The 15,379-nt window shown below is 36.4% G+C and overlaps 1 protein-coding gene across 1 annotated transcript in view; it reads left to right on the top strand.

Annotated features, from left to right (window-relative positions):
- xrcc4 (X-ray repair complementing defective repair in Chinese hamster cells 4) overlaps positions 1–12,886 on the top strand; it is a 51,065-nt gene extending 38,179 nt beyond the window's left edge. Inside the window, exon 8 of the mRNA XM_065262226.2 lies at positions 12,598–12,886. Coding sequence (XP_065118298.1) covers positions 12,598–12,712 — 115 coding nt within the window. The 3' untranslated portion in view covers positions 12,713–12,886. The remainder of the gene's footprint in view (positions 1–12,597) is intronic.
- The last annotated feature ends 2,493 nt before the right edge of the window (positions 12,887–15,379 follow it).

The raw sequence follows: 15,379 nt of genomic DNA, 5'->3' as shown, positions 1-15,379 counted from the left end.
TTGTGTTTTGTTATTTTCTTGCAAAATAATTTCCCCAAAAGTCAGATGACAAAAATTAAAAAATAGATATATTTTTAAAATTATTTTAGGATCATTGAGATTGGATTGTGATGTTGTATTATCTTTATTTTCATTACTACAATGCATTTTTTTTGTATTACAGTAATGAAATGCTTTCCTATCTGGACACATTTTGTATTCGAATCAGCATTATCGCAAACATAAATTTGTATGCAATAATTTGTAGGGCTGCATAACGATTAATCGCAATTAATCGTTTGCAGAACAAAAGATTTTGTTTACATCATATATTGTGTGTGTATAATAATTATGTATATATAAATACACACAAATGCATGTATATATTTAATAAATATTTACATGTGTATATTAGGGCTGCATAACAACTAATCGTTTGCAGAGTAAAAGTTTTTGTTTACATCATATGTGTGTGTGTATTGTGTATAATAATTAAGTATATATAAATGCACACACATGCATGTATAATTTAAAGAATGTATATTTATATACAGTATAATATAAATTATATATACATATAAAAATGTATATACACATGTAAATATTTCTTAAATATAAACATGCATGTGTGGTTATATATAAATTATTATTATACATATTACACATACATATACAGTATAATGTAAACAAAAACTTTTATTCAGCAAACGATTAGTTGCGATTAGTTGTTATGCAGCCCTAGTGTATATACATTTTTATATTTATATATGATTAATATTATATATAAACATTAATGCTAAATATATACATCTATTTTTGCATGTCTGTGTATTATTATACACGATACACACAAAAACTTGATGTAAACAAGAACTTTTATTTTGAAAGCGATTAGTCGCGATTAATCATTATGCAGCCCTAATAAATAGCATTTATTTGCTATAAAATAAAATAAATTAAACAATGTCACAATGCAATATCTTAAAGAAAATGAAGCCTTTATGCAAAATTTAATTTGAGAGTTTTTCATCGTTTTTACTACTTAAACATTTCCAGTTTTCATAAAACGCATTTTTGTGATAAAACAATATTAACAATTATCTAATATTCTTTTTCGTGTTACAAGCTTTAACAAAGATATAAGTTGTTCAATCAAGACAATTTTCATTGTTTTTATTTATTTGTTCGATTCGTGACCATGCATGTTTGTGCCGTGATGCTAATGTTTCTGTTTGATATGTTTGTTCAATTCGAATAAAATCGGTTCATATTGCCCAAAGCGAAATACTCACATTCTGTACATTATGCATCAGATGGTTAAGAAACGATCTTATCTCACAGCCAAATGTAAATTACATTGCGAAATACATGGGCTATGATGGTTTGGGTCTGTTCTCCAGCAGTTGCTCTCTATAGGGTAAAGTCTACAATAATCCGGTCTCATATAGCTGTAGTCTGACATTTATGTACAACCCCCTGGAGCGCAATAACGTCTGACCACCCTCTCCTCATTTCTGGGCTTTTTTTTCGGGCTCCTAACCAAATCCAGAGCTTCTCGTCATCCATCAGTAACATTTTAAAAGAAACATAAGAGCTTTTCCCCAACCCGCCGACAATTCCCACAGTATGAATCAGAAAGCAAAGATAGTGGGGTACAAGACGGGCGTCCGTGTTCTTACACCGAGGTGCTTTAAAGCTGCCGTGCAGCTTAGCGTTCACCAAACAAACGTGACTTTCTCTTACCTACGGATTTCCTCATGACTCTCTATTCATCATCAAAGCTCTCCCTACAGCACCGAAGAGTTCGGTTGCGTCCAAATGACTTCCATATGGTCGCTGCACAGGAGAAGCCCTTGATCAAGCCACATGTTTACACAGATATTTACATGTGTGTAAATTCAGATGCACTGTTTACAATCTTAGCGCAATCTCACACAAAGATAAGTTTAACAGATGACAATTGTAGTTTTACTTTACGAAGACTTGTTGATTCGTGATGCTTCGGTCGCTTAGATCAGTAACATGGGAGCAAAATGAAATCGGACAAATCAGCTGATCTGATTTCACTGTGTATATGGTAGGAAAGATTCAGGCATCTTTCATCAGAGTTTGAGGTATCGTTCATATTTGTAACACAGACTGTGTGGAACCTGCACATCATATATGAGTAATTGTATTCGGCTGTAAGAAGCAACACCAAATATTTTTGACTCGGAGCATGTGTGTCTGAAATATGAATATTTATGTGTGTTCCCATAGCTTAGTTGTAAGAACAATGTGTTTCCAATGCAAAGGTCATGGGTTCCCCTTTGGAAAATTAATCATGGTTTTACTATAGTAAAACAAAAAGACATGATTACTGTAGTATAACCATGTTTACCACAAAATAACCATTAACATTGTTTATTTTCTTAAAGGGGCGATTCCTAGGGGGCACATATGAAGAATTCAGATGCAAAAATGAGCAGTTGTTATCATGATCCAATGAAAAAGATTATTAGTCAGTAATTAAAATGCCTTTATTTTCACAAATGTCATTTTATTGTTATTCAGTAGTATTTCAATGGTATTTGACTGTCTTTTGCCACAAAAACAGAAACATTGCAAATGGTAAAAGTCAAAAAATCAAAATATTAAAACAAGGAAACTGAAGCACACAATGGGGGGTACTGTGGTACATTTAGGTTGTATTCTGTTCCAATTACTTAAGACAAACGCGAATACGCGATCTCATGATTCAATGCATAATCAGCCAAAGTCCGCATATTTATGCGGAGGCTGCATTTTGAAATACGTTGCAATTTTGCCGCATAAATTGCAGATTTCTGCTCACATGATTTTTATAATCCCGCATTTTCGTAGCAAAAAGTCAGATATATCTTAGCAGAAAGTTAAAAAATTTTGCATTTACTTTATACATGCGTAGCCATGTCCTCTGTTGTCATGGGAATGTAAGGAGGTGACGTAATTACGCAGCATGAACATAAATTAAAAGCTGCAAAACTGCAAACAGTTTTTGCAAGTTGGCGCAGTTTTGGCAAGTTGGCGCAGTTTTGGCATGTTCGCGCAGTTTTGGCAAGTGCGCGCAGTTTTTGCAAGTGCGCGCAGTTTTTGCAAGTTCGCGCAGTTTTGCAAGTGCGCGCAGTTTTTGCAAGTGCGCGCAGTTTTTGCAAGTTCGCGCAATTTCATTGCATAAAATTGCATAAATATCTCGCATATTCCATTGCATTTTTTAAGAAACCGTGCCACAATATCAAGAATTTTTGCCTGCAACAATCACAAAAAAAAAAATTCTAGAACGACTGTTAAGAGATCCAAGTTTATATGTGATCCATGAGTGTTTCGCCATCCCAGCCTATCTTTCTTCAGTCACTCTTCACTGTCCTAAGGTAAAACGCTCAAAAATTCCCTCAGTATCCTTATATATATATATATATGTTTGCTAAACATCTTTTAACCGTGTAAAAAAATGAGTCATACGCGTGTTATCGTTTGTCTAATTCTTATGCACTTAAAGGTGCATTGTGTAATTTTTAGAAGGATCTCTCGACAGAAATGCAATATAATAAACATAACTATATTATCAGTGGTGTATAAAGACCTAACAAAATGAACTGTGTTTCCACAGCATTTCCCCTCACATGGAAGTCGCCATTTTGCGCGCCATGTTTCTACAGTAGCCCTAAATGGACAAACTGCTCTAAAGAGTGCGTTTTGTCACTATGTTGCCTCAGATGATGACATGTTTGTCCTGCGGCGGCTACTGTAGCTTCACTATGCGTTTCGAAATGGCGGGGTGCACTGTGGACTAAGCTGTTGGTTGCAATTCACAATCTCACCACTAGATGCCGTTAAAATCTACACTATATTTTTTACGTGTACATGAACGTAAGCACACGGTCGAATGCAAAGCATAGTTTATTTGACTCGTACATGTACACAGATGTTCGTGCATACGTATTGCACAATACGTTTAATTAGGGCCGCAACGATGAATCGCGTGTCCCAATAAAAATGACTCTGAAATCGATTTAGAATCAATTTTGAATCGATTCTTTGTTTCATGCACAGCTTGTGCGTGTACTATAGCATTTGGTCAGTAGGAAGTCCTTATCAATCTAAAATCATTATGAGTCGTTTATAACGTGCATTTAAAAAAGCAACACCATCATTAAACAAAATCATTCAAAATATTCTTTATCATCATGAAAATACCTGAAGCAATTTGAAGAACAGCGATATAAATATTCCTGTAGACATTTCCTGGAATAGCATTTGTAATGCTACTTCTTCTGTGGCACAAAGGGAGTTTCTGCACGAGATCGCCCCCTGGCTTTGGGATGTGGCGGGATTTCACCGTAATTCATAAAAATGAATTTGCACGATTAATCGTTACAGCCCTAAATCTCCTGGGCTACATACTAAATTATCCTGTATGTGTAGGTTGCGAATGCACGTAAATGAGATTGTAGTATGTAGCCCAAGTGATGCATTAAATTTTGTAACAAAAATAATTTTGTGCATACTATTCTGATTATAAAATTTGCGCCATGCAAACAACGCGGACTCTCGCTTATGTGTAAAAATGTAACTATAATTCTAGCTTTAGAGGACTCGCTGTGGCATTTAACGGATTCTAACAAACCGGTATTTCTGAAAGGCCTGAGGCCGGGATTAAGCAAATTTGAAGTGAAAGTATTTGACAAACACAAAGAGCATTCGGTCGATATCATTACGTAATTTCGACAGAGGTGGCATTTAGGGGCTTTTGCATCTGAGCTCTTCATATACAGATGAAAATTGTCTAAGTCAGTTTAGATAAAAGCATCCACCATTTTTTTATAAATAGTGAAAATCAATCAGTGCAGTAATGCAAAATACATTTTAGGTAGCGCTTGTTTCTCTGAAAATAAAGACTCATTAAATTCTCATTAAGATTTGATTTTTTAGGAGAAATCTGTAGTTTAGCTCTCAGTAGCGTGCTAGCTCATGAACACAAATGGATTTATTAGCAACTGAGCGTGTCGTCTGTTTTTGAAGTACTTTTTTAAAGACTTCCTCTTAAATATGAGTCCTGTGCTGTTGCAGGTAAAGCTAATCTTCAGCTTCACACACAGTGAGCATCTGTTCTGTCCATCGCCTTTTTTACTTCGTGTCTCTTAAACAAGAGTGTGAATGCTGAAATTGGTGCTGAGTGAGACCCGAATGTGATTTACACTGATATAAAAACACTTGAGTTTAACAATACAAGGCCCAGATGTCAAGGTATGCACGTGTCTGTAACATGGTTATGTTCTGAACTTTTATAATGTGTGAAATATTACACGTTTATGCGTTTTGCATCTATGCATTTGGCAGACTTGCAGTGCATGCAAACTTGAAATTTTTATCATTTTTGTATTCTCTGTAGGAATCAAACCTATAACTTTTGCTAACGCAGTGCCATTTAGGTACAGATATGTTTACATTTAGTACCAGTATGTACTTTTAAGGTACTAATATTAATAATTTGGTGCGTTCCAGATCGTGTCGTGAAATGGTGTGTTTTATTAATGCACGATGTGCTGAAATCAGTCTTGGCGAGATCAGATTAGATTATCTTAGACCTTAATATAAAACAGACAAAACGTCCCCACTGGCTTACAGTGAAGAAAGGACCTCTAATTACTCTGTTTCATATTCTCTTTTGTCTCCTGGTTCTTTTTTACAGCTTTCCTCCAAGTGAAAGTTTGGCAGACGCAGGCTGTATTGCAGTTGCATTTATATTTTTCCTGATTGTTGTTATTGTAGTATTTTATAGAGACGCACTACATTGTGCCAGAACAGGAGAATAAAGGGTTTGTCCACAGCAGGATCCGCTCAAACGCCATCTTACGCGATTACCGTTGCAGTATTTTATAGGCACACCGCTGGATACAAACCTGTTAGTAATAAGGAAGAGTTTGTTTCCAGGAGAAGGATCTTTAAGAGTGTGTGAATGCTTTACGTGAACGCTGTTAACTTTTAATGAACTCCATTTCCCCTTCACGGTGAGGCTTATTGAAGCTCACAAATATTACTCAGCTTCAGACATGTAAATAAAATGTCTTATATTTTAGTAAAACTTTAAACCTAAAACGTGATTTAATTGTTTTCTACCTAAAATCATCCTACATAATGTAAAGAGTATGTAAATCTTTAATATTGACTGAGTAAGCTCAAGTGAAAGATTAAGTCAATATAAAAATCTAACTTTGATGGATCTCAATATTAGATTATAAAACGTCAATATGAATTTCAAAGACAGAGTTACATGTAATGCGTTAAGCCTTGTTTATATATGGGTGCGTCGGTGTGAGTAGCAAAAATGATGTTGGGTGTGCGACACTTCATTTTGTGTGCACGGCAAATTTTGTAACCACACGCACGGCTCCACATTCCGAAAATGTTCGTTCTCGAGGCGATTCTGTCCGAGCAGGCAAGCCTGTGACGTATCTGTTTGATCAGTCTATGCAAAACAAAGCATTTACTCTATCTGAGACTCTTAAAGTAAAGTATGGAAACTTTGCCATTTAAAACACAAATTATTTTGCATATGATTCAGAATTATTGGCTTATATGTGAATTGAATGAACCAAAGGATGAGAAAATAAAATACAAACCTTGATATTTCTGTATTGGTACATTAATGTATTGCTTGGTAAAGATTAATCGCGATTAATCACGATTAATCGCATACAAAGTAAAAGTAATTTTTTGCATAATATATGAGTGAGTGCTGTGTGTAATTATTATGTATATATAAAAATATACACACATTCATGTATGTATGTAAGAAACATTTACACGTGTATATTTATTTATTTATATTTTTATATATTCTATATGGTATATACCTTTGAAAAAAATTATATATAAATAAAAAAATTGAAATAAATATATGTATGTGTGTGTGGTTAAATATACATGATAATTACACACAGTACACACACATATATCACTTTTATTTTGTATGCGATTAATCACGATTAATCTTTGCCCAGCACTATATTAATGATATGACTATGTTAAATAAAGGCATATTTAAGAAATAGTTGTTTTATTCATGTTCTCATATTTATATATGAAGCTATGATGTTATAAGTACCACTGAACGAAGACTTCTATCCTTTACTTTGTGTGAGTTTTGGACCCGATTGCTTGAGTCGCCCCCTGTTACTTCAGTGAATAGTGCAACAGCAAGCGCATCATCTATAAACACCTCGCGCGAGTATAAACAAAGCTTTATGAAGCCCAATCAATTATGTTTGCATGAACAACAATTACAGCAATTAAAATCATTTTAATTCTTACATATTTTTTTGTTTTGTCTAAGATTAAAAATGGAAAAGATACAATGCAAAAATAAAATTATGCATTTTAACAATTTTTTAATCTTTGCAATGCATATATGTATATACTGTATATGCATTTGACAAGTGCTTTTATTCAAAGTGACTTGCATTCAAAGTAATGCAGTTTAGCTATATTTTTATCAGAAGTTGCGTTTCCATTAAAAATTTGCGCAAAATGTAACATGCGTGCTGTAACTCTGTCTGACGCAGCCCCCGCTAGCTTAGCTTAGCACAAAGGCTGGAAGTGAATGGCTTTAGCTAGCAATCTGCTCCCAATAAGTGACAAAATAACGCGAACATTTCCTATTTCTGTGTTGTGATTTGTATAGTCACACCGTGTACAAATAACAAGGTGATATGAGACACAGCGATCTTTTAACAGTATACATACTGGGAACTATATTCTCCGAAGGTGAAGCACTGCTACTTGGGCATTTGCGCTGCTAACAGAAATCTCTACCATTTGAGTTACAGGAACATATCTTTAAAGGGGACACTTTGCAAGACACTTTAAAGATGTACATTTTTGGTGTCCCGAGAGTACATATGTAAAGTTCTAGCTCAAAATATCATATAGATAATTTATTATAGCATTTTAAAATTGCCACTTTGTAGGTGTGAGCAAAAATGTGCCGTTTTTTGGGTGTGTCCTTAAAAATGCAAATGAGCTGATGAAATGCAAACACTGATCTCCATAATTGTGGTTTGTTGAAATTGAAACTCAATTTTTCTGTCAATCTCTCTTTCTCTCTAAATGGCAGTGCTGTGGTAAGATATAGTGCATGTTAAGGGGGCTGTATTATCCCCTTCTGACATCACAAGGGGAGCCAAATTTCAATGACCTGTTTTTTCACATGCTTGCAGAGAATGGTTTACCAAATTATGTTACTGAGTTGATCTTTTTCACATTTTCTAGGTTGATGGAAGCACTGGGAACCGATTATAGCACTTAAACGTGGAAAAAGCCTGATTTTCATGTTATGTCCCCTTTAAGGAACATATAGGTAGTGATTATTTCTTAAAATTAGCTAACAGTAATCATTAAAACCAGTTGATCGGTGTATAGCAGTGCTTGCTAAGGTTTGTGAACATTGTAAAACATTCACAACACCCTAGCAACCTCATAGCAACATTCTTAAAATGTCTTCAGGCATCTAATCATAACACCTTGGCAACCCCCATAACACCTTATTGTAGCAGCATCATAGCAGCAACGAGACATCTTTGAAAAAAATATGTATGCATTATGTATCGATGTGTGTAGATCTCTGCATACTAATGCTTTTACTTACTGGTCATTGTTTGGTGGTTTTCCACAGTTTCAGACACACGATCGTTTCCTGTGTCTCCCGGTCGTGTTTGTTTGCATCTGCTTCACTGGTCATCAGTCACGGTCGCTGATTTGGCCAAACACGCTGTTTCCAGCTCACATCTGGCAACGCAGCGAACATCACCTTCATGAATCCAGTCGACAAAACTCTTAGTTTTAATTATTCCAGGACCTGTAAAACAGTCGGGAAATAAAGGTGTTGGAGTGTGTGTACGACATTCTCAGTTCAGCTGCCAACCGCCAGCCAGACGTGCATTAGTCAAACTTTCCCATATGAGTTGCATTTCCTCATGAAATCAACACAACCATTGGAGCTGCATGGTTGAACCAACTGGATAGCAGAAGTCTTCATGCTGTAATAGTTTAACAATGGGGTGTAGTTTTAGCATTAGTTTCCCTTAAAGATAAAAAGCTTACAGTAGATTTAAAAATGTTTGGATCGGTAGATCCGGCCCTATACAAGATTTTTTTGTAGAAAAACTTCTTAAAGGGTTTTCCTTGAACTTATTGTGAACCGTTGGACTTTAAGACTTTTTACTCAAGGAGCTGCTTGGATGTGTGGCAAGCATACTAACCCTTCTGTCCTGTGTATGTATGTTTAATACCAGCCATATTGTCCATGTGTTTTTTAGTGCGCCACCGGACAAGCTTGCTTAAAAGGCTACATGATCCTCAGCACATCCTGAAATTAACAGGCTTACGGGGCCATAAATCTCATTTATTTTCCTTGTGACCTGATTTCTTCTAGTGCTTTGAAAACGCTCTCCGTAGGTCTTCTAGACAAGATCCTGAGGGAATTACTGCAGCTTAACCTTTTTTTTACTTTATTGCTGAGGAAGCATTGCTTGACGTGCTCATTTCAACGCAATATTTTAAGAAATGAAAACTTTACATTTGAAATTTGCGACTTTATACTCTACATTAATAACTTTAAAATAAACTTGCTTTATCACATTTACATGGGGTTGGAAAACCTGAGGCCACATTTAAAATCTAGGAAATAAATTGATATCAAGAAATGTTATGTGTATATTTAGACATTGACAAATTGATCTTTATTTAAAAAATTAAAAGATGTGCATTCTCAAAACCATGCTTGATAACGTGAAAAATCTGGTTTTGCACAAACCTAAATCTTATCTCAGATTACATTTCTCAGTCGAGCTGTTATGATGATAATATAATATAAGCAATTCCAGTGTTAGGGGGCGTGCACACCAAAGCTTTTACGCCGGCGGCCACAAATGTTTTCAGTTGTTTCCAATGGAAGCTCGCGTTTTTCTAAAAAGCCAGCAGCTGGCGGTTTTTCGCGCTAAGGGCTAAGCACAGAGCAAAAATATATTCAACTTTGGGTGAAAAGCTCAGCTTGTTCTCACACGGCCGTCCAATCATGCTGAAGGAGGGGTGGGATAAACCTCACAACAACCAACAACTGATGAACAAAGCAGAAGTATTACAGCAAGCAAAGCACTTAGCTGAAAAAAGCTGTCAGTCGGCTGAAAAAAATCTGGCAGTTGCCGTCTGCCTGCCGTTTTCAGCCGGGTTTAAAAACTTTGGTGTGCACGACATCTTAAGGATGTGATTTTTCAGTCAAATGTTGCAATATAGTTTCTCAGTGAATGTATTTGTTATCAATACACTAAACATCTGTTTATGTTTTCCTAAACCCCTGATTATAGTCCAGAGACATTATAAAAATATCAGTCTATGCTCTATAACTCTATGGGCCATATCTTGCACCCAGCGCAATTGACTTTGTCATGTTTTCATAAGAAACCTTAATGTATGTGAACTAAATTTGTAAGTGTACTTTGGGGTTGGACCTTGCTTGCGTTTCTTGGCTTTCAGCGGTGAGGGTGGGCGCAGCGATGTCCTCTGCTGGCGTCAGGTCCTGTGTGGAGGCAGATCCACCTCCCGTTACACGGCGTGCCCGATTTATGCTGGCAAGCTTGGGATTCCCCCGTCTCCTGACATCATTGTAGCGCTTGGCGCAACGATGGGGATGCCAGCTGATGAGACAATTGTGGTTATTGCCTCCTACGCCTGTTTGATCGACGCTGATTTGGGCGGGTTTCTCCCATCCCCATACAAAACAACTTCTCTGTCTTTGACTGCTCTTACAAGAACGTCTGTCTCCTCGGCTGTGAACCGCTCCTGGCGTGTGCCTGGTAAATCCGTCATAATAACTTGCGCCCTTGCGTTTAAAGGGAATGTTGGATGACGTTCTGATTGGTTTATTTGACGTTACGCCCAAACCACACCTATGAATAATGAACCTACTTCAGACCAACCCCTTATTGATTTGCGCCTGGCGCAAGAGTTATTTCTCTCGCCGGGAAAATAGCAACAGCACCCAAGATCCGCCCACAAAGTCTTGCGCTTTGCGTTTCACATCGTTAAAATAGGGCCCCATATCTAACTATATATGTTTTCTGTTTTAGATAAAGGAAATACATGTGCTATGACAAAAAAGAACAGTTTTTGGGAGGCAACATACTTGCATAATAAATGCACAGACCAGGAGCAATAATACCTGACAAATGGAGAAGGGACGGTTCTTCAAAGAACAAATCCTATGTATTGTATTTTCATGTGCGCTTTTTAAGGAAGAAACAGCGTAATGGATGTGACATTTCTGTCTTTTAGAAGTGACAATTTTGGAAGCTGCACTTGCCAACTATGGAAAATATATTTTTAAATTTTTTTAGAGATCACACTGATATCTAAGGCTACATTTACATGACGACGATTGTAGTGAAAACGTAAAAAAATTTCCTTTGCGTTTATTTTGCAAAAACTATTAAAATGCTTTATAATGCATCCCAAGCCAGTGAAGGGCGATGCCACTTACCAAAGGCCCAAAAATGTAAATTCTGTCATTATTTACTCACTCTCATGTTGTTACAAACCTGTATACATTTCTTTGTTCTGATGAACACAAGGAAGATATTTTGAGAAATGTTTGTGACCAAATCGATCATGAGCTCCAATATGCACAGTTGACATCATCGCTTTCACTGATTTGCGTTTTTGGCATAAACTTGCACTTGGGAACCCTTTTCAAATGTTTAAATTTTCAGAACCCCAAAACACAGTTGTCGTGTAAACTAACTGCCAAAACGCAAAAAAGTTCCCATCTTTAGTTGAAAAGTTGTGTGTACAACCAAAACTTTTAAACGCGCCATTTAAAAATGCCAGGCGGATGCCGACTGTTGCCAGTGTTTTTTCAGCTAAGTGCTTTGATTACTATAATACTTCTGCTTTGTTTATCAGTCATTGAACGATGCGCATGTTGGTTGTTGTAATATTTGTCCTGCCCTCCTCCACTGTGATTGGACAGCTGAGTGAGAAGTGACATTAACGAGCTGAGCGTTTCACCAAAAGATTAACAATTTTTGAACTCCTGTTGCTCGGCGCCAAGCGTGGAAAAACCACAGAGCGCGATCAAAACCTGCCAGCTGGTTTTATGGTTCAAAACTTTTGGTAAAAACTTTATTTTTTTGTCAATATTGACATTGGCATGGAATTGCTGATTTGTAATAGAAAAATAATAAATGCAAAAAGATTGTCACCAGGTCTAAGACTTAGAACCTACTTAAAGTTGTATTTTTTTCTATGTCCATGTCAACAGTGACAACTTCATCATGCACATCTGCAACCAACAAAATCAGTAAATATGTGATACTAAAACCTCATGACATGTAATTGATTGTGAAGGGTGCTTTATGACGGTGAAGTGTGCAACATTTGGACTTTTATGGGGTAGCGTGCCTCAGGCGGCATCATGTTTGACTGGGTCACTGTAATCAAGCAGCAGTAAGAATTTACTTCAGTGTCATGACTTATAATGGGCTCTGCTATGTATTTAACCTTTCACCTTCGGTTGACGGTTGTTCGTTCACTTTGTAATTTTAGAGAGAAGCCGACAGAAGAGGCCAAAGCAGAAACGAGCAGAACTCCAAATGTCCAACAGAGACCAGCCGTGACTCCGGCTGTACCTGATCCAGATGATCTCTTTGAAGATTTCTGACCTTCTGCAAATCATGATAACACTGACTTTTTTAAACTTAAATAATAAAATTATACATTTAAACTATTTTTTACAATAAATATGAATACATTTTTACAATATTAAGAGTAAAAGAAGGCTATTTGAACTGTAAATTGTGTTAAACTACAATGCAAGTAAAGTCTTTTTCATTTATTTTAAGAGTGAATTTTTCATATTTGTGTATGTTGTTGTATGGGTTTGATATTAGTAAGTATTAACCCCATGCACGCCATTTGTTTTGTGGACATAAGTTTTACTCTGTTACTATTCACAATTATGAATTGGATGAAAAATTTAAATGATGGAAGGACAAAAATGGGTTTTGCACAGCCATCCTAGAAGAGCGGATTTGGTTCCTCAGAGAACCTTGTAGTGCACTGTAAAAAAAAAAATGCTCAATATATGTTACTTTAACTTAACAAATAAACAATTTCAGCTTGTTTTTCTAAGTGATATCAACTTCTCACAGGTCAAAACTTAAAATGGTAAGTTGAATTGACTTGGAAAACCAAGACTTGCACATCATGCTGCATTTTTTGACAGTGTGGATGTTAAAGATACTTTATGGGACCATACAGCACGACGTAGAAAGTTTAAAGGGGTAGTTCACCCAAAAATGAAAATGTTGTCAACATTTACTCACCCTCATGTTGTTACAAACCTGAATTTCTTTGTTCTGATGAACACAAAGAAAGATATTTTGAGAAATGTTCATAACCAAATCAACCAGAAGCAGTGGCGGCTCTTGCACTGCAAAAAATTATTTTTAAGAAAAAAATGTCTTAGTATTTTTGTCTTGTTTTTAGTAAAAAATATCTAAAAATTCTTAAATTAAGATGCGTTTTCTTGATGAGCAAAACGACCCAAGAAAATAAGTTTAGTTTTTAGACCAAAAATATCAAATTTAAGTGGTTTTGTGCATAAAACAAGCAAAAAACATCTGCCAATGGGGTAAGAAAAAAAAATCTTGAACATTTTTCTTAAACACTAAATTCAAGAAAAATTTGGTTACCCCATTGGCAGGTTTTTTTTTCTTGTTTTATGCACAAAATCACTTAAAGTTGATATTTTTGGTCTAAAAACTAGACTTATTTTCTTGGGTCGTTTTGCTCATCAAGAAAAAGCATCTTCATTTAAGAATTTTTAGATATTTTTACTGAAAACAAGACAAAAATACAAATAATTTTTTTTCTTGAAAATAATTTTTTGCACTGTGACTGCTCATCCGAGGGGCGCTAATTCAAAATAAGTGTTTGGGGTGTCATGTGTGTGGTTCCTTTTTCCAAAATATGTGTTCTGCGCGTTGAGAGATCCTGTGTGCATCACGTGTCTTGTCAAAATAAGTGCGTGCCGTATACGCGTCAAAACCGTTTGATAAAAGAGATGCTCACGTTTACAAAATACACGCAAGGCGCTCCCTTAACGCTAAACTCTGATTACGTATGAGATTATGCGAGTATCTAGCAAACGCGAGCGTCTCTTTTATCATAAACCCTTTAGAGTGGTCTGCAGCAGGCACTTATTTTGACAAGACACGTGATGCACATAGGATCTCTTAAAGCGCAGAACACATATTTTGAAAAAAGGAACCACACACATGACGGGCTACACACATGTTGTGCAAACTTCGCATCGAGCGCACTCGAAAAAGAAATCACTGCCCGTCACTGACCAGAAGCCTTTTAACTTACATAGTAGGAAAAAATAATATTATGTAAGTCTATAGGGCTAATGATCGAACATTCCTCAAATATCTTCCTTTGTGTTCATCAGAACAAAGAAATTCCTACAGGTTTGTAACAACATGAGGGTGAGCTATCCCTTTAAGGAACCTTTATATGACTGTAGAAACTCTGGATTTGACACCTCTTGACTTGGCCAGTAAGCAACCACTTAGACTCATAACAACCCACAAAAATAATTTGACTGGACGCACCTCATTACTGTGGGTACTTGCCAAGGCCACAGACAAACTTAAAAAATATATTTCCCGGTCACAGCATCTTAAATACACATATATTCATTTATATAAGCTGCACAGTTTATGTTTAAATCGCCTACAAAATATGTGTTTGAGATAAAAGATAACGGTACCTTCTCCCCACATGTAAAAGCTCAGGCAAGCCCCTGTAAGCATCCAGGGTTGGCCAGGTCACATTTAAAGACTAATTTGGTCACCTTCACACCCCTTAATAACCTTGTTACTCTATCATCACCTTCTCGTGGACTGATTATCAGTGCGCACTCGCAGATGCTGACCCGCAGATGCGCTTTTACGCACGACCACGCGTCCCGAAGCTGCGAGGGTTTTGTGCTTGAAATAAGTAATTTTTTCACTTGGGAACTGTATGAAACGTTTTGTTAAGAAGATACGCGCGTTTTACTTTGATATTACTGCAAACCGTTTTGCGCGCAATTTTCCACGAACCTCCGCATTTATATACGTTAGCGGTCTCTTACTGTAGGCTGCTCATGAATTGTCTTTAAATACTGAATAAGACGCTCGCTCGTGCTCGTTTGGTCTGTGATGCAAGACTAAAGATTCAGAGAAGCATCACAGCTGTTCTTCTACAGGAATGGATCAGATTCGTTTTGGGTGGGCACTTTCTGCTCCTCCTATGGTAACTGACGAAATCGTGGGTGGAC

This window comes from Paramisgurnus dabryanus, chromosome 10 (assembly GCF_030506205.2).
Source record: "Paramisgurnus dabryanus chromosome 10, PD_genome_1.1, whole genome shotgun sequence".
NCBI classification, from domain to species: Eukaryota; Metazoa; Chordata; class Actinopteri; order Cypriniformes; family Cobitidae; genus Paramisgurnus; species Paramisgurnus dabryanus.
The sequence above is the reverse complement of the archived record's forward strand: the minus strand, read 5'-3'. Positions and strand labels throughout refer to the sequence as shown.